We start from the raw sequence: 22,204 nt of genomic DNA, 5'->3' as shown, positions 1-22,204 counted from the left end.
TTAATACAATCAATGCTGGGAGATATATTTATACCTCTCCAATGTGAAATAAGAAAGCTGGACTTCAAAGAGGTGTCCAAGGTTACATAGCTATCGACTGCCAGACCAAGGTTCCAAACCAAGCCTGATTTCAAAGGCCCATGTGCTCAGCGACACCACCTGTTACCATTCAAAGCTCTTCCTTCCAGACAGATCTCCACTACTTCTGCCGTGGGAAAAGCATGTAGGAGAGAAAATAGACTGACGGGACTTTGTATTAAACATGCTTTGTGTTTCCTCAGGAATTTTAAAGGTTGTTACACTCACTTAACCATGTCTCTTTGAAATGAATAAACAGCAGCTGGGAAAAATACAAGTCTTACACAAGTATTCTATATGCATCAGGCAAATTTTTAAAAATCTCAATTCCAGATGTTAACATAAAATTATCCATATGCTACAAGATGATCATCCAGAATGCCAGATGCAAAAGAAAACCAAACTGGAAATTAATTTCAAAAAAGAAACCCAAATGGAGACGCCAATTTGGTTTTGTGCTAAGTTACCAGAGACTGGTTATTTCTCAGCTTTTTAGAAAGTCCTCTCCTATTAATGGCATAGGATTGCAAAATTAAGTGTTTCCTGACTTGCGTAACTAATGCACTGTCTGAAGGATAATATTCTGGGGCCCATGGAGCATTCTGCTTATGTGTTATTTTTAGACTAAAAAAGTAGTAATCTCTTAGGTCCCCCAAAAGGTGAGATATACAAAATAATGATTATTATCATACAAATATATTTTGCCTATTAATAGTCTTATGTGGATGTTTAAATTTGCATTCAAAATAATTGATTACCTTTTTGTCCTTCATTTTCCTGGGAGGTTGGCATAGCTCTAGCACATAAATGAATGACACATGCAAACACTAGCAAACTCTAAGGAGCTACCTTCCTGTCACAAATTTGAAAGCTAGCTGGTTCACTGATTAGGATGGTCAAACTAGCTATGTCCCAGGCAAGAGTGATCTGATTTGGCTGTTGGCGTGGAAGACCTTACACATATGTCTGCGTGATGTAAAAATGAGGAGTGGGGGAATGCAAAATCCAGTAACTCATGGAATTCAAGAGCCTTTAGCAATGCCCAGGAAATAGCAGCATCTTTCAACTATGTAATATTCTATGTGAAGACAGTGGGTAAAGATTTCATGTTAAATGACTGCATATAAAATATACAGATAATTTTAAAAGCAAATATAGAAAATATATTTTACCTAATCTTCATTCTTGTTTTCTGATTTACAAACAAACAAGCAAAAGGTATTTGTATTCCTAACCCTAGAAATATCCTTTTGTAGTTTTCCTTCAGGGAATTGTATGAGCTATAATCATATCACTGGGAACTAGCACAAATCTCATTAAGGTTTGAGTCTTGGGTTGTTCTTTAACCTTGCAGTCTTCTAATAGAATCACTTGTTTACTTCTCTTTCTGCAGCTGTGAGTTCTGGACAGAGTTATGGTGACATTATTTTTCAAAATAACTCCAAATCCTCATTCCATGCCAGAATATCAAAATATTGTTCCATTTGGCATATATTTTACGGATTGCTGTTGACCTAATTATTTTATATCTTTCAATATCCCTTGAATTGCCCTTATGCTTTATGAGACAGAGAGAGAGAGGAGGGGGGAGAGAGAGAGGGAGAGAGAGAGAGAGAGAGAGAGAGAGAGAGAGAGAGAGAGAGAGAGAGACTAACACACCTGGAGATGTCGTTTAATATTTTAAAACAAATGTTAATGTCATCAGAAATAATGACATCAGCTCTTCACATTCTTCCTTTGTTTCCTCTTTGGGTAAAAATTACCTGTGCTATTTTGCAGAAAGGAAAGTTAGACACTAATTGTGCTACTTTTCCAGTGATAGGAATAAAATGCCCTGAACCACCTCTTCTCTCAGCCCAAATTCGGGGCCTTGATTAGGGCTGGGCTGAGCATGACGCACATCCTAAACTCCCCTTCCTAGGCCGCCTCTGAGACACTCCTGAGCCGTGGCTAATGTTAAGAGTGGTTCTTTGAGTAAGAAGATAGGTGTAAACACATTATGTTGCCAAGACACCAGTTCCTCCAAATTAGGACATATTGCTACTGTCCTAATAATTTGGCTTCCTGAGAACATCACTTGCAATTTTCTGTCCAAGTTTAAAGACTTTCTGCACTCACAGAGAGGTGTTTTTGTTTGTTTCTTTGCCTACATTGACTGAGTCCCTGTAAATAGTTTAGCTTTGTTAGCAAGTATCAAATGCTTAATGGGACTAACTAGTATAGTAGAGACTATGTCATAGCACCCGGACAACACAACGGAAGTGCTGACTAAACAGGTTGCTTTGCCTTTGGCTTTTCTCTCCACTGTTTACCTCTCAAAGGAAAGACTGATAAAAACATCAGGGAAAAAAATGAGGGGCTAAAACATTGCAACTGTGGTAACAGTTCTGTCATGCTAAAGAGTGAACTCCGTATTAAGTGACTCTGGTTGGAAAAAAAATTACAAAATAAATTTTATAAATTAAAGCAAAAGAAAACCAAAAGCAAATGCTTTCATGCCTTACCCTGATAAACAGCCCTATTATTTTATTTTAACCAGCACTTAATCATAATTATTGTACAGGGAAAGAATTCTGCTCCCCTAAAATCTGTTTCTGTGACATGTTTCTGCCAGGTTGGTGTTTGGAATTTTTTTCCTAGGTGTAAGCTTAAAATTGAATTTTCTCATTCTAAAACTGTTTTATAACTCAATAAAAACAGCCTCCCTACTCAATTTACTCAGATATGCAGTAGCTGAAGTAATCATGGTGAGTCAAAGCAATTTCTATGAAGGCACCCTATCTCCCATCACTCCCTCCTGCATTGATTTTCTATGTGCCCATGATGCAGTTCCCAAGACAGGTCACTACCATGTTCTCTCTCTCTCTCCTTTTCTATGCTAGGTATGTCTTAATCATCTTGTCCAAGACTCCAAGATGTTTTCCCTGATTTATTTAATCTCATATCCCCCCAAAATGTAACGTCTTTCAATATTTGTTAATGGAAAAATACAGCTAATGTTGAGGACTGCTCAATGGCCATATAAACCCATAAAATGCATTCACAATATCAAATCATTTGTTAGTGAACTAAGACTCTATCTGGGCCATATTTCTGATGCCCTATCTTTTTGGCAATGCATTCGCTTAGTAGTGATTAATGTGGGAGTTGCTCTACTGCAGCTAATTCAACACAAAAGTTTATCTTGTTATAAGACAAATGGTTGCAACATAAAAATTTGTAAAAAAGAACACAATGTTTTTCATCTGATGATAAAAAGGACAAATGTAGAGATAAGAAGGAAAACAACATGAAATCATTCTTATACATTTTTTTCTTCTATTTGTATTGATTTCAGAGAGGAAAGGAGAGGGAGAGAGAGAGAGAGAAACATCAGTGATGAGAGAGAATCATGATCGGCTGCCTCCCGCACGTCCCACACTGGGGAGCATCCCAGGCACGTGTCCTGACCAGGAATCAAACCATGACTTCCTAGTTGATAGTTTGACATTCAACCACTGAGCCACCCTAGACAGGCTTATAATTTTTTTTCTTAAAAAAGCATCAAAGAAGTTTCTTTTTCCTTCCTTAACATAATCTTTAAGGATTTTCACCAATAGCCTTTCAATAAGGTAATTAAGAGAGTAGTGGATAGCTGCTGAAAGTGGCCGCCAGGTTTACAATGACTGGAAATGCCTCCATGAAGATGGCAGCTGTCGCTTATGATCCAGTTACCATCTCCCAGTGATTATGCTGCATATATAAGGGTTCTGGACTGTGTTCATGTAGAACAACACAGTTCCCGAGCTTATGACTAGTAACCAATATACCTTCAGCTTCCACGTGGGTATAATGCCTGATTATTCATATGACAAGACTATTTGATATTCTTTCCATCATTGAAAATTACAAACAAATGCAGTCAAATGCTCTTTTCTAGCTTGTGAATATTACTGACACGGTAGAGCAAGACCTTCACAAAATAACTAGTATAAGCTATTATACTTTTAATTATTGTTTCAGTGAAGAGACTGGATTTCCCTTTAATAGTTTTGCTGAAATAATGTGTAGATGTGAGGTTAGGTTTAGAACAGTTTAAATTTCTGCAAATATTTCTATTCATGCCTTGGCATATATTAATCTAAGCCATAGGAAACTGCATTTTTATTGACTAGAAATTGTCAAATATTGGCAATTTCATATAGCTCAACCTAATAGTAGGCTTAGTTTTAGAAGGCACTTATCTGTTGAATAAGAAAATAAATAATTCTTATTACTGAATGAAGCTTAAGAACAAATTTACACAAGGGGAATGCAATTTTCCAACTTGTAATCTTGCCAGGGTTGCCATTCTCCTTTGCAGAATGAGTATCATAGGATTTTTACTACACATGATTAGAATTTAAATTGCATGCCTTATGTGGTTCCCAGGTAGCAGAATCCAGCAAAGTCATTCATTTTCGTACTGCCAATGAAAATATTTGGCTGCAGTTGGTCTGCCACAGTGCATATTAGTGCACAGCCTCAGGCTAGAATGCTTTATGGGAGGTTTTTCTCCAGTTTTCTTTTCATAGCAGGGAACCAAGTAAAGCAGCTCCTGGTATCGGTTTAAGTTTGCTTGCAAAGTATAATCATAAACATTTTACTCCTGGGTTACCCTTCTCAAGGACTTTTGATGATAGTTCTAGTGTTCTAAGAGTTTCCCTAAAGATCAGAAGCTTATTTTAATAGCTGCAAGATCCTTTGTTGTATTTTCGAGTATACTTCTGCAATAAAGATACTGGGGCATTATCTTTCCCGTGTGAGACTGATTAACTGACACCCTCAGGATTTCCTCAGTAGAGATGTTGGGTAGCACTTAATTATCCTCACAGTGTCAAACAGCCCTTGTGAGCAGTGGTAAATACACATCTAGAAGATGAAGGATTGGACCTAAGGGATTTAGTTTATGAAGTGAAATGATTATAAGATTTGCCATTAGAAGATCTGAACTGGACCTGGACCAGAGATTTATTTTGAACGTGTACTATTATGTGACCACAGGCGAGTACATGTTTCGGCTTCAATGCCTCCAAAACTTTGGTGATGATCAGATAAAAGAGTGTAGGAATGTGATTTGTCATTGATGAGACAAATAGTACACAATATGGTTTTCGCCAATATTATTGATAACAATCACAATAGCTAACCCACTAATCCTCTTCATTTGCATAAGATTTGCATCTTCACTGAAAGGCTGTGTCCCTACCTTGGTGGGCGAGGGGAAATGATGAAACAACTTCAAATCTTGCATGACCTGCTATAATCCATCATGGGATGTTTGCTCAGGATTTCAGACTTGATTTCAAAAGTCACAAACAAGATGAGTTGGGTTGCCCAACAGATTTTCCAGAAAACCCCAGACATAGCAGAAAGCTGTGTCCTTGTTCCTTTCTGGTGTTCAGAGGACACACTGGATTTAAACAACAGCTCCAAAAATTACTGGTTGTGGAACTCTGGACAAGTTACGTGACCTCTTTCCCTCAACTGTAAGATGAGACAAGTATTAATAGATATGAATTTATACTTGTAAACTCTTTGGTAGTGCCTGCCACAAAACGGGTGTGCAATACCAGTAAATGTTAGCTTTGGTTACTATTACCTTCCTGGCCCCGGGTTACCCCATAACTCGCATCTGTTCCTTTTGGCCCTTTAAACATCAGCAAGCTCATGGTTTTTTGCTTTGCTTATTCCTTCAGTCCTGTCTAGTCACCCTAGCCTCCCCTAGAGTTGACCCCACAAAACACCATGGCATGGCTTTGCCACTTCATGTGCCCCAAATCTCAATTCAGGCAAAGCCAGCTCAGTCATCCTGCAATAAGAGTGGACTTAGCCAATGCTAGCTATTGAACCAGAGAATTTGCTATCATATTATATAGCCCATAAGGACGCATTGCCATAAGTGACCTAATTTGATCTTCATTGCCATACAGGGAATGTATCAGTTTACTTGTCCACCCCCCATGGTTAATCAGTGGCAGAGCTATATTTGAACACCCTACAAGATAGCAAGATGTGCTCTGTACTCCGCTCTACAGAAGCTTACCCTCTGTTCCAGTTCAGTACATTTGGGTCGATCCTATTCTACAACGCGGAGATAACAGGTCTTACATACTAGTGCCATCTCCTTAAGATTCCCTTCTCCTTTGGTTTCTGTGGACTGCGTGATTTTTCAGCAATGCTGCATTAATTTAACAAGGATTTATTGATACTTTCGAGACACAATATTGCTGGGGGGAATCTATAAACTGGTCAACAGAAATCCTCTTAATTTTATCTTTATTTTATTATAAAGGGGAATTTTCAAATACAGAGAGTTTAAATGAATCATGGGTTTGATGTGTGTGTGTGATTCCAAAATGTATCAAGTGTTCTGTGTATTTCAACTGGAGTTAAGCATTCTGTTTTCTGGAGGATGCCAGGTGAACCTGCTTGTAATGAGGCACTTCATGCTGTTGTTCCTGGTATTCACTGGCCCCATGTTGGTCAATGCAAGAATTATTTTCAGAGAAAGGATGTCTGAAACCGCAAGTAATTATTTCCCTGACTCTCTTTTCAAAATGGATACAAATTAGTGCTACCCTGCTGCTTCTCTGTAGAGGAGCAACTCCACAGGTAATTGAGAAACGCTAGTTCCTCAATTCCATTCCCACATAAACTCACACAGGCAATCACGCTATGCTCTTAACAATATTACTATCAAAGAAGGATCTCAGAAACATTTATTAATGCAGTGTTGGGTGTGTTTCTCCATGCTCCAGTATTTTCAAGTCTAAGGATCACCATAATGCCAGGTGATAAAAAGAGGAAAAAAAAATCCTGTCTCTCCATATAAAAACTGTCACATAGGAAATCAGAATAATATCAAAGCTCTATGTAAAATTTAGAGAAAAAAGGGCATCTTCAAGAATTAATGATGGGTTCTCCAGGGAATTTGATATAAGCCTGCCATGTTTCAGAAGCAGAATCAAAGTGAATCTAGGTTCTATTTGAGTGGCAGTCAAAGAGAATGGGAGGGATTGTGGGAAAAAGGAGAGGAAATCATATGTAAATAACTTAAAGGTCTCTCTGCAGCAAAAATTACTATGGCAACCATGAATGCTTAGTTTAGCAGTCTAGTGATAATCCGAAGAAACTGAAAGGAATAATCCCTAGTTGACTAGGGTCTAGGGCAGCCGTGGGCAAACTACGGCCCGCGGGCTGGATCCGGCCCGTTTGAAATGAATAAAACTAAAAAAAAAAGACCGTACCCTTTTATGTAATGATGTTTACTTTGAATTTATATTAGTTCACACAAACACTCCATCCATGCTTTTGTTCCGGCCCTCCGGTCCAGTTTAAGAACCCATTGTGGCCCTCGAGTCAAAAAGTTTGCCCACCCCTGGTCTAGGGTACTGCCTCAAAACACCTTCTGGCATCTCTACAGAATGAACATTTATTGGTCCCTAGAACCATTTATTGATGTGGGGTGGAGGGCAGAGAAGGTGCCAAGCCAGAGAGTGACCGGGGAGTTTGATTCTCCAGTAACAATCACATCGGTGAGAATATGAATATAGGTTTTCTGATAATGTGAATATAAAACTGATACTAGCTTCAGGTATATGGCTTACTGCAGAGAGAATACCAGTCGTGAATATCAACAGAGATGTACATAGCAAGTAAGACAAAAGGAGCCAGGCCACATATACTGAACGGAGATACGTTAGGGAAATATAATGAGAATCGAAGTCACTTAGTGTGCCGAGCCAGCTCAGCCAAGGGTTCGAAAGCCTGAGTGAGGGCGCCGAAAGGATGGAGAAATGACAAAGAGAATAAGCTGGGTCTAGTGGATCTTCCTGTGCCTGGCTGAGGCCACAGAGAGAGATCCAGAGGAAAGTTGAGCCTTTATTTTATAGTCAGAGGTAAACAAGGTAGTGGTACAATGTTCTTGTGAGTTTCACTTGTTTTGGCAGCACTTGCTGCACCTCCCACAGCCCATTAGCTACCTAGGAAGGATCTAGGAAGTGTCATAAGGTCAAGCCTAATTATGCTAAGAGGACTGTGCCCTCTAAGCTGGGACTTGTTTGTGGCTTTGCCAACAGGTCAGTCTGAGGCTTAACTCTATAGGCGTGCCCTACAACTTAGCTAAGGTTTGGGTATTTGAGAGGAAAATAATAATAATAACAATAATAATAGTAACTACACAGTAGTTATTATTTCAGTAACAACAAAAATAATTAATGCTTACAGAGCACTTAGTGTATATGCCAGCACTACTCTAATGCTTTAAATATAATTCATTCAATCTTTTGACAATCATATAAAGTAAGAACTATTATTGCCATTCCTAATTTATAGGAGACAAAACTGAGGCACAGAGATGGCTCAAAATCACACAGCTGGTAACAGGTAAAGCCATGATTTGAATCTGTGGCTTAAATCCAATGAATAAATCAAGGCTCTTAAACCACAGGATAAAAGATGCCACAGAGAAGTAGAATGCTTTTGAATTCAGCATATATTAAATATGTGATAAGCAAAGCCTGACCAAAGAAAAGAAACACACCGTAGCCCTTTGTGATGACAGCATAAGTAAAACAAAACAAAACAAAACAAAAAACCATAAAAGAATTTCCTTGTTTTAGGTCCTTTGTGTGAATTTTACTTCTTTCCAAATTCACCTCTTTTGTCCCCATCCTCAGACCAGAGTATACACAGAACTAAGACTTCTTTTAAGGCAGCAATTCTCAACCTGTGGGTCACGACCCCTTTGAGGGTTGAACGACCCTTTCACAGGGGTCGCCTAAGACCATCGGAAAAACACATATATAATTACATATTGTTTTTGTGATTAATCACTATGCCTTAATTATGTTCAATTTGTAACAATGAAATTGAGAGTCACCACAACATGAGGAACTGTATTAAAGGGTCGCGGCATTAGGTAGATTGAGAACCACTGCTAAGGTCTCAATCCTTCTTTAATCATTAGCAATCCTCATTGTCAGAAAAGTCTTTTTATATGTAAAATCAATCATTGACTTTCCAACTTAAACCCATTTCCTCCTCTCTGATCTTTATTGGAGATGGGAGATATGTACTAGATGAAGGTAGTTAAAATTCTAATCACCCTGGGTTTTTCCTTTTTATTTAATAACTCATTTAATGTACTTCTGTGAAATCCTATTTTAAAATACCCCTGATATTAATTACTGATATATTCAAGTCTTCCTGACAAGCCTATTTGGCCATCTTAAATATAGTTATGGTGTTTTCTCATCTTACCTCTCCATTTTCTAAGGGGTGTATCTTGGAATAAAATGAGGTGCAGATGACCTCGTCATCTTTGGAGTATGATGGCGGTCCTGTGCGGGGGTAAATGTTGTAGAGGGTCAGGCACTCCGTATCCGTCACTGCATGATACTGCCAGGGCTTGTATTCAACATCATCGAGTGAGCGTTCCAAGATCCAGTTTCCAGGCCGAGGGGAGTTAGCTGCTTTCACAATCACATATGCAATCTGGAACACCTGGGGAAGGGTGACAACAACAGTGTGTAACTGAATTCCAAAGTATTCTCACATTTTATATATCAAATAGGAGGCTTAATGCTACAGTGGATTTTATTTCAGATTTTATTCTATAACCCTTTATGTTCTGTGAAATGATATTACTGTTACCTGTTCATATTTAATACCTTCTTGTGAAGATGGGATGTTTCATTTTGACAGCCATGCCTTTCAAAGAAATGAATGAAGCTTGGATTTTAGCTCTCTCAAAACTCACTGGCATCATGTCACCCGATTGTTAAAGCTCCATTATAATCATGATCACCCAAAGCATTCATTACATACCAATTTACTCATCTTACTGTGTTACCGAGTATAAAGTATGAGTTAGAAATTCCATGTGTGAATGACAGTGCTTGATAGTTGAAAAGATATGATTATTTATATTACCTAATCCTCCAAAAGTACCCCTTGGGTGCAGTTAGCGTGACAGTAAAACCAACACAGAGCTCTGGAGGCATAGTCCTGTAATCAAGTTGTGGCTTCAGCATATATGTGACCTTGGGCAGATTATTTTACTTTTCTAGCTCTGAGCTTCCTGTTCTGCAATTAGGATCAATAATAAGTATACAACTGAGGGGCAATTTGGTTTAAATGAGATAATATATGCAAAATACCTGGCAAAGGACTTGGCAGTAAATTATTCACTAAATGTCACTTCCTCTACAACCCCAAATAGAAAATAATGGAAAAGAAATTCTAGCACAGCAGATGATTTGTTGAAACTGGAACAGAGCAAATGAAAGGTTTCTGTACCTTCTGTACTAGAGATAAATGTGTAAAAATAAAGGGGCGTCAGAGTGACAATAGAGGGGAATGTGGCAATCCTCTATTTTCAAGTCTACATCAAATTCGAAGATGTAAAAAAAAAATACCTTGGATATTTTGTGCGAGTGCATATGTGTGCATTCACCAGTGCAGTCCCAAAGTCTAAAAGAATCATGTGCAAACATTGAGTCACATTTATGTGCAATGCTTTGGGTAGAAAGATACATCCAAACTAATCCATGGGTTGGTAATACTGTAATAATGAGACATATGAAAAATATACTACTAATAAAGCAACAATATATGTTTATGCTCGGAGATATGGGAAGCTTAACAGCTCTAAGCTTTGAGTGACTGAGGCCACTGGAAAGGTACAACTGGGAAGGCAGACCCGCTAATGTGATTAAAGGTTCCTCTGGGCTGCAGAGGAAATTCTGCAAGAAATGTTCTAGAAATAAACTTGATCTGCTTCAGTTTTGACATGAGACCTTAATGAATACATAAACAGTCTTGACTGTAAACTCTAAGGGACTGAATTTAAAAATATGAAAGGTTGGTACAGAGGGGCAATAGGAGTGGGTCTGATTCAGGTCTTTTGAAATGATCTGAGGTCTTTTGAGATCTTTACTAGAAGGTGGGAACACTTATGTGTAGTGAGGAAAAAACCACCAGTTATCAAATGATTGAAAGGAGGCTGGTATTTGCTTGGTTTCTAGGCACAGCAGTCAAAAAAACAGTGGCAAACGTACTGAAATATCTCTGTACTTGCTGGTGAATTGCTGCAGCCCAATCCTCCCAAATGCCTCCTGTCCCCTGAGACCAGCTGGTTAACCTCAGCATAGCAAAAATCAGCCAAGAAAGCTCTTCTGATTGGTCTATACTTTGTTCTGTTTTTAAAAAATTTTTAATATATATATATATATATATTTTATTGATTTCAGAGAGGAAGGCAGAGGGAGAGAGAGATAGAAACATCAATGATGAGAGAGAATCATTGGTTGGCTGCCTCTTGCACGCCCCTTACTGGGGATCAATCCCACAACCTGAGCATGTGTGCCCTTGGCTGGAATGGAATCTGGGACCCTACAGTCCACAGGCTGACGCTCTATCCACTGAGCCAAACCAGCTAGGTCTGTTCTGTTTTATTAAATATCACTCCAAGTGGGAAATATTATGAATCTATATTTACAAGGTATACAGATAAATATAATTGCAGATAGATACACACACCTATGTTTGTGCAGATAAGTACTTAAATGCACTTAGACTTTTGGGGAAAGATACACCTGATATATTAAGGTTGTTACCTATGGGATTTGAGAATAAGGAGTCAAAGAGAAAAGGAGAGGAGCTTTTATTCTTCATCCAATATCCTGCTGTATTTATTTATTAACATAAACCTCTTAGCTCTTAATAACATTAATTTAAAAATAAAGGAAAATAAAAGCAAATAAATATCAGAAAAAAAGATAAGAATAGGATTAATATGGAAAATACTTCATTAGCCATTATCCAAAATATTTGCTATTTCTGCATTTTTAAGGTGTTATTCATAAGGAAATATTTTGGACATTCCATATTCAACAACTCAGTCACATGACATTTCTTTATAAAGAAATTCACTGAAGAACATACCTATTGATTAATCTGACAGAACACAGAGAGATGTCTCTATTATAAATATAAAACACTCTGGTCCTAATTTCTGGCAGTATTTGTGACAACATTACTAAAATGATAAAGAATACAAAATAACTAAAGGGCTCCTAAAGGGCATAGATGCTACAATCCTTATTATAATTTGTTTGAAACTGTGGGTATTCAATATTATTAGATTTAATTGAATAATCAAAGTCACTGTAATAGGCTTCCTTCTTACTTCTATTAGCATAACACCTTTTTTTATGTGTGTGCATGTGTGTGTTTGAAATTCAATCCCAGTCAGCACTAGCCTGTTTTGTCACTTGTGGGAAATAGGACGTATATAGTGTTCGTCCTATTATGCCTCTGTGAAGCGAGAAAATTAAACTCTTTTATCCTTTGTTTTATCCAAATGTGTCTTTTCCAAAATCAAAACCCTGGAAGAGATACTGAGATAATGAATACAAAACACTACGTGTTCTCTGGAAAAATAGAATCTACATAAATATTTCATATTAGTATCTTTCCTTATAGAAAAATAAATTGTAGAGATTTTTTTAAAGTAAAAATATAGCAAAGCATAATTAGAGGACATATGTACGCAATAAGAGAAATAAAGATACACTGAGGTTATGGCTAAAGAATTTTGTTTAGAAAGCAGGTCAGCAAGCCAGTATAAGAGGCCAAATTCTCTTGAGTTACAATGTGGAAATATATATGACTTAGGAATTTCTGTGTAGGCTCCGGAATAATAGATAAAATCCATGAAATAAAGTCATACTAGAAACCCCACAGACTCCTTCTGTAATTCAATATAATGGTCAGCATTAAGTGACATGAAAAAGCAACCACTGCCTTAGAGAATATTAGAAGAGGCCTACTTCAAAACAATATCCCTCTTTCATTTACTTTCTATGGATTCTTTCACATTCCATGCAAAATTAATTAAACTAATTGGCATGTATTATTTTGAATAAACTTTTAAAAATGTGGTAGACAGCATTATTGAAAATCACAATGAATAGAAGTATTATTCTTTGAAGAAGTCAGAGAATGGCTGTGAAAATTTTAACAGTGATTTTCTAAGTACTCCAATTTTAATGACTCTAATAGAATAATTCTCTTTAGATACCTATGCTACTTTTATAACTATGCCTTCTGTTTTCAGCATAAAAACTCTTCAAAATCAGTAGTTATGAAGTCATATTTCCAGATGAATAAAACCCTAATCAGTATGGGGTGCAACAAGGAAAGAAAAAAGAACACTCATTATGAGAAGTACAAAACTGTAACAGCTAGGTTTGATGGACCTTAGTTATCAACCTATAATTCCCAAGTATTTCTCTGTTGGAAGGCACTTTTTACAAATCTGACGCATGAAGAAAAAAATCCAAAATAACTTTGGAAATAAGTTTGACATTTTATACATAACCAAGTGAATTTTCTATTTCATAATCCATTCATATGTCACCTAACAAAATATTATGTAATTACTTCACTGATACAGGACTGAATTGGATGTTCCTGCTATACTAAGCAGTACATTAACAACTTAATCTCTTTTAGGGTGGAATTGGAGAACAGAGTCTATCTAAAGAATCCTTGAGTCCCAAAGTAGCTAGTTACATACAATGACCATCATATAGAGTGATGCTTTCCAATGTTTCTGACATCATGGCACAGTGCAAAATATTGGCGGAGTGCTGGGGTAAAAGGAGGAGACCTCACAGCCCTAAGTGAGCATCCTAGAGGCTTTGGCCAGCCTGCTGCCCAGGGGCTGAGTATCTTAGCTCACCTATAACCAATTGGTTCTGATTCCCAGAACCAATTTCCCTCACATGTATTGTTGGATCTAGATTAAAAAATATATATATCCTCTACTGTGACTCTAAGGATCCCACTTTATCTTAATTTCTTTGTCCTTAGAAGAATTGCAGATTTAGAAAAATGTTACCAAAAAAGATTGTGATTTAGAGATTTTACTGAGGCTTTTGAGTGTCACTGGCACACAATTAAGAGAGCCAGGCCAAAGCAAGACTCCTTAATGATGTAATAAAGCCATGGAATTCGTTTCCTATAGGCTGATCTCCCAAAAAAGCCATCAGCATATTGATGAAGGCCACTCTATATGGAAAATGACAATTCATCCTTCACATAAGACTTGAATTATCTCTTCTATTTCTTCTTTCCTAATCTCTTAAAGAGTATGTGACCGTCTAATTCTGCCCACTGTTGAGCTCTGCCTCCTTCTCCACATGGCTGGCTGCTGTGAATTTTCTATATCAAGTCCACATAACAAAACTGCTCATTTTGAAAGAGGATTGGCAATATTCTATCACCTGTTCTTGCCCATAATATGAATTTTAACATTTCCATGTGCTGTCATGCCATCTCTAATATACTTTGAAAACTCATCTGTATTCCTAGTTCTAAAAGTACATTTATCAAATTCTCATATTTATCCATAAGGGTAAATTGGCTTTGGGAAAGTAAAGAGAGTTATACAATATCATAACCAGAAAGGATCCTAGAAATTGTAGTTTTCAAGCCCAGTATCCATTGGAATAATCAGGGAAGCTTTGTAGAAATGTGTGTACACCTGTGTGTTTGAGTTGATGGATGTAATTCAGATTATCTGCTCTTTTACCTGAGACTTCGAAAGAGAGAATAAAGAAATAAAGCAGAAGCCACTAACAGAGAGAAGAGATGAGGAGAGTTCAGCATTTTTCTAGAAGGTCCATGCGAGTTGGCTAATAAGGAAGAGCAGTGTTCATGGCCTAACAAAGTACTCAAAGTAGCCATGGCCTGGGGGGAAGTCCAGTAGGACCTCACAGCAGCAGGTCTGACCAGAAGCAGGGATGAGAAGTGGGCTGAATGTAGGCAAGCTCTTTCTCCCAGCAAACATTTCTGAGCAATGGCTCATTATAATCTTAAAGGGCTTATTATAATTCCAAATGGCTCATTATAATATTAAAAATTCTTTGAAGAGATCATTGTACAGATTTTAATAATACTATTTTGGAAGCTAAGTTTATATCAAACTCCAAAATAACAAGTGTTTAAATGAGAATTTAAATTTAAAAAAATATCGTGGAAATACATCTAATTATTACTTTCTGGATGAGTTTCATGGCCCTTTGTAAATCTACACTTACTTCAAAAAACATAGAATAATGTAATGGAGAATCCAGAAATACAGTTTCTTCCAGAATTTATTTATTAACTTGATCTGCTTCAGTTTTGACATGAGACCTGTCACATACTGAAATGACCTGTATTTGTCACCCAGGTATAACGTGTGGTCCATTTATTCTCCACCCCCTCCCCAAGTGTACACTATAATTGCTGAGTGTGAACTTAATAAGTTGCAGGTAAGCAAATGAGATATTTCACTTTAGGGTAAGTGATTCTCATGTTGCCAGAGAAACAGAAACACTCTGGCCTCAAAACAGATTTTTTAATGCTCACATTAAACTCATGTGAAGTTTATACATTTGAAAATGAATTACTCTACCACTCCAGAATTTCTAAGAAACAATAATCTAACTGGATGACTAATGATAATCCTTGGAAGATAAAATGTTCAATTATTTGGTGAAATTATTTTTTCAAGTGTTTTAATCATTGCCTAACTACTCATGAGAAAGTATTTGAAGGATTTCTCTACCTTACTCTACAAGAAAAAAATCTCAACTTCTATTTCTGAAAAATAACATTAATTTTCAGCTTTCCTAAGTTAATATATAGATATAAAGCAATTTCATTTTCCATTAAAAATATTAGTTTATTTCCCCCTAGAGCTGGACAAGTTGATTATAAAGTTGATTTGGAAGAATTAATAAGCAAGAATAGCCAAGGAAATCTGAGATGAAAGAGAAATGAGCGGAGGGTTCTATTGTTAAATACAAAAAGCAATATGGAGAAAATTGCGGTTCTATAGGTTGCCACTGTTTGCAATGAAGGGGACCTCTCAAATGATGGTCCTGTGGCCACTAACATCTCCAAAAGAGACACACCTGGACATTTTCTTCAGGATAACGGAGCCACATAGCATCATCTATAAAGTAGTTGTGCCAAATCAGAGCAAGTCTCTTAAATGAAACTATCATTTACACAAAATACAGTAGTAGAGGATACACCACAGGGATATAAAATTCAGCATGTGAAAAGCTCTATTGGACAAACAATAGGGTTTCTTCAAAAAACAAATTGCAAAAAAGTAATAAGTAATGAGATTATATGTTAAGAGCGATTTAAGAGCTATATCAAATAAATGCAATATATGACTTCAGGAGCAGCCTGATTCAATCAACCATTAAAATACGGTATTTGGAAAACTATGAAACAATTTAGAAGTACATGGGATGAATTTGAATATTTTCTGTGTAATAAAGAAGTAGTAGTAATAGTATTAATTTTTAGGTGTGACAATGATTCTGTTTACAGAAGAGCCATATCCTTCAGAGATACACACTGAAATATTTAAAGAAAAAGGAGTATATATGGAATTTGCTTGCAAATTATCTGGAGGTGTGGATAAGTGTAGAATCGATACAAGAAGGTTCATGAGTTAATTTGTACAGGCAGATGTTGGGTACAATTGAATATATGGTACTCTCTATACCATATGTATATTGTGAAATTTTCATAATCAGAATAAAAGGATCACTAATACATCTCATTTAAATACCAGTAAACAAATAAATTTCTTTGATATAATGATTTTACCACTACTGGTAATTTAGTGCTTGCTCTTAAAAACATTTAATGCCTTTTCTTTACTATCTTGATAAATGGTTTACTCTGCTTAATACTGTGACCACACTGTGTTCTGAGCTGAAGAAATAGGTCTCAATAATTCTTTCAAATTAACTATAAAATCTTAAGGGCATTGCTGGCCCAGAAGGTATCAAAATTTTAGTCCAGTCTTAAGAAAACTAGTAATACAAGGGAATAGAATCCAAATTGGTATGAATAAGGTCCTCCCTGAGCTTATTAATGCATTTAGTCCTCCATGCTTCATTAAGCGGCTATCATTTTTAACAATGTTAGCTGCAGGTAAAACTCAGACAAGCATTTTCCTTCTCTTTAGCATTGCCCTTGACATCTATTCTCGCCTCACCTATTTCTCTCTCATTTGAAACAATCTACGGTTCAAAAGATTGGCCTGCCTTCTGTGAACAAGCCATTGGCACAGCATGGCTTTCACACCAGCTACTGGTAAATGAGCAGGTAGGCTGAGTCCCCCATAGAACATGACAATCCTTTCAATGAAGCCATCACAGAGCACAATATTGGTGTGAATCACAGACAATCAGAAATGTGACAGTTTAAAGCTTGCCTTGTGAAATGTATTCGCCCTGGAGAAATACCTGGCATTGCCTTTGTTTTTGTGCTTCTATAGTTACCAGGGTAAGAACCTACACGTTCTCCAATTTATGACATTGCAGACATGAATGAATCACTCTAGTTCAAAGCATTTGGGGAATAATAGCAAAGATTTGTGGTGATGGGAAGAGTCAGACATATAATGTTAACAGTGTAGAATAGCAAATCAAAGACAGAATGAAACTTTGTGATCTTGGTTCATGAATTCTTTCAACAGATGAGAATCACTTAACATTTATTCAATTTTAGCTACTACAAATGAAATAGCATCAGCTATTTCCATGTTTATATATTGCCCCACTTTCTTGTCCTTCTCTAGGGACATTCTTAAAAACAGTTTGTACCCACTATTGTTTATTACTTTACCACCTCTATAGCCCACACACCACACACCACCCTATTTGCTTTCAGAATTACAAGTAACATGGTTGGAAAATTCATATTTTTACATCCACCTTCTTTGAAGTCTCTACAGCTTTTGACTATGCTGCTCCCCCCTTTTCTGAAACTTTAATTACCTTTGAAAATTTTTATTATTTATAATTCAGGGATTTTTTTTTAAAAAGAAAAACATGTTTTCTTAGTACAGCTTTTGCCTAAAATGGAAAGTAAACAATGGCAGAGGAAGGTGTGAAAGCAGCAGGAGTATTCACTATCTAATTCCTCCCCAAGTCCTGCTCTGGCGTGTTCAATGTTCTATTTCCTGGTAATCTTTTCCATAGGGAAAGACACATTTTACGTGGTGCCTAGTTTTAACCAGGCAGTTCAGCATTAAGAAGTTTATTTCTGCTAACAGAAACTATGACATAAGCAGGAAGTGATTCAAAAATTGAAATGAAAGACGGTAGGTGTGGCAGAAAGAATAATGGCCCCTCTAAGGTTAAGATCAGATCTTAATCCTTGGAACCTGTGAATATGTTACCTTTGATGGCAAAGGGGACTGCAGATATGATTTAGGTAAAGACCGTGGGTTAGGAAGATAATGCTGGATGATGCTAGTGGACCCAATGTAAACAGAGACATCCTTAAACATAGAAGAGGGAAGCAAAAGAGAATGTCAGAGAGATGGAACATGAGAAGTACATTTTTGGCTTTGAAGGGGGGCTATGAGCCAAGGAATGCAGGCAGCCTGCAGAAGCTAGAAAAATCAAGGAAATTAATTCTATAGCCTCCAGAGGGAACACAACCTTGTCCACACCTGAATTTTAGCCCAGTAAGGCTCATGTCAGAATTCTAACCTATTAAACTGTAAGATAACAAATTTGTGTTTTTCTAAGCCACTAAATTTGTGGTAATCTGTTGTGGCTACAATGGAACATAATACACAAGGTACCTTGTTCCACTTCACATGACTAGTGAATTAGAGAGCAAGATTATAAGATCCAGTTTTGTCTGATTTTGCTTTTTGCATAATAATACCTTTTGTGTCTATGAATATTTCAACAAACTTCTTTATACAGTTATTTCGCACATCTTAATTTCTAACCTAATCACATTCTTATATACCATTTTACATTGAAAACTAACAACTGAACATCTCTATGACAATTTAATTTTGCTTTGTAAAGAAGCAATTTTTCCTGTTTTACCATCAACTTAGTTATAAGTTGCTAGCAGTAGAAACTATAGAATACTCTATAAACATCTTTTAATGTCTTAACACATAATAGATTCTCAATTAATTTTTTAAAATTTAATTGAATAGGTGATCAAAAATAGAATGCCAACTCTGGAATGACTTAAGAAACCACAAGGTGATTTCTATGCATGTTCTGTGCCCCAAAGAGTTGGTTCTGACTCCTGGCAAACCTGTGAATAAGTGACATCCACAATGATCTGTCCTCAACAGCCCAGCTTAGCCCCTGTAGACTCATGTCTATTGCTTCTTTTACTGAGTCAATCTATCTCCATGAGGTGTTCTACAAGTGCCTAAAGGGTGAACCTACCTAACCACCATACAACATTAATAAGTACAGGTGACACATGCCTCATCACAGACAGAGGGGAAATTCTACCGAGATAACAATCCCAAATATGTCTAAATCACATATTCTCCCTCTGAAATGAACATTTGCAAAAGAGAGCATTGTGCCAAGGTTTGTCAAGCTGGCCTTTACCCTACATTTTAAAGAGGTGACCTCACTTGCCAGTGAAGTGTGAGGAGTGTAAATGAAATGAACAATGAGAAAGTTTCAGAACCTGATGTCATTCTGGCTACAATTTAAAAATAAGAATAGTAGACAACACTCATATAACTATATAAACACTTCCTAAGGATTGAGTGCCAACTAGTTATGATGGCTATTTTGAAAGGCTACTATTTTAAGAGGAGATGTGATAAAGTTCTTACAATAACCACCCTGTAAATTCTTCCCTCTTGGTAGTCTGCCTAGATTTCTCCTGGTTCTTTTTGCTAGAAACCCACCAAGTCATAATATAATTTTGGTGATGTCAAGTCAAATGATTTATGAGGGGCCAAGATATAGATTTTGGAAGCCCCAGAAGGATCTGCAGTGCACACAGAACACTTTAGTGTCTCTGTCCCCTCTACGTGGCCTTCACAAACAAGTGGCCTGTGAGTGGGTCTGACTGATCCCGGACTTTCCAAAGTTCTCCATGTAGGACTAATTGGTTGTCCCTGAATAATAAAAAAAAAATCTTGTGTTTTTTTGTTTTGTTTTGTTTTTTGTTTTTTAACCCTCACCACTAGAGAAAAATCAAGGCTAATAAAACTAGGACTCAGGCTGCAGGAGGGAAAAAAAAACGTTAAAAGTTACATAGAACAATTTCTAATATTGGAATTCTTTCTATTAAACAGGTTATGAACGTCACAAAAAGTCACGGTTATAATTATCTGAAAAAATAGCAAATTGTATTGGATACTTTCTGTATTACCAAGTGTCCTGCAATGAGCCTTCTATCAATCTCTAACATAATTAATTTATATAAAAGCCTTGACTGGAAAAATCTCACACACCTTTCCATTTAAAGAATGACAATATGTTCTCATTGAATTCTGATTCTGAAATAACTATCCTATAGAACATTTAATCACAATGTCTAAATTTCAAATTTAAAGGGCAATATATTTTTAGGAAAGAGAAGTAGTACTTCAGCAATATGGTATCAAGCACTATCTCCTTTGTGATACCCACGGCATAAAACACAATAATCCATAAAAGTTGTTTGGCTACAATTACTCAACATCTAATCGTATGCTGCTAAGTCATCAATAGTAAAATATGGCATTCTACATTGAATCCATCTAAACAGCAGAGACTGGATGGCAGCAAAACACCCATGCAATTTGACTATAAGTAATGTTGAGGGATAATGTAGAAAGGAACACCATAAACAACACTCTATCAAAGTGCTTCATTTGGAAGCCAAGATTCTGTTCAATCTAAATATATTGTGGGTAAAAATAAATAAACATAAATAAAAAAATATTAAATTGAAAATAAATAAATAAATAAACAAATAAACAAATAAATATATTGTGGGTGCTGACCAGGTGGCTCAATTGGCTGGGGCATCATCCTGTACACCAAAGGGTTGTGGGTGTGATTCCAGGTCAGGGCACATACCTAGGTTACTGGTTTGATCCCCAGTGGGGCGCACATGGGAGGCAACAAATTGATGTTTCTCATCTCTTTCTCTCTCTCTCTCTCTCTCTCTCTCTCTCTCTCTCTCTCTCTCTCTCTCATCAATAAAAACATATCCTTGGGTGAGTATTAAAAATAAATATATAAACAAACAAACTGTGGATTGTTGTTAGATCACTGTAGCTACTGGCAAAGCATTATAAAAGGTGTGAAAGATGGAGGTTCAACTTCTTCTTATCCCAGGCTTCCTATCTGCAATCAGTATAGAATGGTATCACAAATAGTGACCATAAACAGAAGATAGTAAGTATAGACACTTGTTGAAAGCACATTTAACATATATTTCGTGTGGAAGAGACATTTGAGTTTTTGCCTGTTCAGCATAATATACTATCGAGTATCATCACAGATGGAAATGCAGAATGGCAGCATGACTTTTCAAATTCTTGATGGAGTCCTTTTTGTGTCTAGGTCATAAACTTTATTATTATAATGCAAACCAAAAAAGGAATAATTTAAATTGTAGATATTCTTGACATTAATAATGTAGACATGCCTCAAATGCTTAAAGTACACAGCACACTAGACTAACTTCAGATCAATTTTTGCAGCCTGAGCATACATGAAATTATTGAAACAGGAGCAAAATACATTTAAATGTCCACATTCTTAATAATCTTTTTAGGAAGGTTTAAAAGGGAATATTTATATAGGGACTGGGGCAGCTCCAGGATTAAGAAGGGTTGGAAGGACAGTTACAGCTTTGGTCAAATTTGCTTTACTAGTACTACTCTTACCTTTGTGTTTTCCATCATTCCTAACACAGATTCTAATATTCTGCACTTCTGCATATATATTTAAATCCCACTGAGTAATATATTGGTTAGTTCACTGATTCATTTATTCTACAAATATGATTGAGCAATGCATTATTTATTTTGCCAGTCCCTAAACTAGTGTTGAAATATAACAGTGAAGATAAGAAAGTGGCTCTCTCATGGGGATTATATTTTTGAAAAATAGGCAATACACCAGTGGTATGCTGGAACCAGCTTGCCCTGGCTTTCAAAAAGCCAACTGGGTGTATCTCTTCCCAATTCTGTTTTGAATGACATCATGTTGGTAACTTAAAATCAGCCCTTATGGGAACATTTACACCA

General features: G+C 36.6%; 1 protein-coding gene across 7 annotated transcripts in view; it reads right to left on the bottom strand.

Annotated features, from left to right (window-relative positions):
* Positions 1 to 22,204, bottom strand: part of LAMA2 (laminin subunit alpha 2) — a 480,022-nt gene that overhangs the window by 321,376 nt on the left and 136,442 nt on the right. For all 7 annotated transcript variants that reach the window (XM_036316421.1, XM_036316415.1, XM_036316414.1 and 4 more), the window contains exon 4: positions 9,361 to 9,603. In XM_036316421.1, coding sequence (XP_036172314.1) covers positions 9,361 to 9,603 — 243 coding nt within the window. The remainder of the gene's footprint in view (positions 1 to 9,360; positions 9,604 to 22,204) is intronic.

The sequence above is a fragment of the Myotis myotis genome, unplaced genomic scaffold (assembly GCF_014108235.1).
Source record: "Myotis myotis isolate mMyoMyo1 unplaced genomic scaffold, mMyoMyo1.p scaffold_m19_p_7, whole genome shotgun sequence".
NCBI classification, from domain to species: domain Eukaryota; kingdom Metazoa; phylum Chordata; class Mammalia; order Chiroptera; family Vespertilionidae; genus Myotis; species Myotis myotis.
This window is presented reverse-complemented; position numbering and strand designations above follow the sequence as displayed.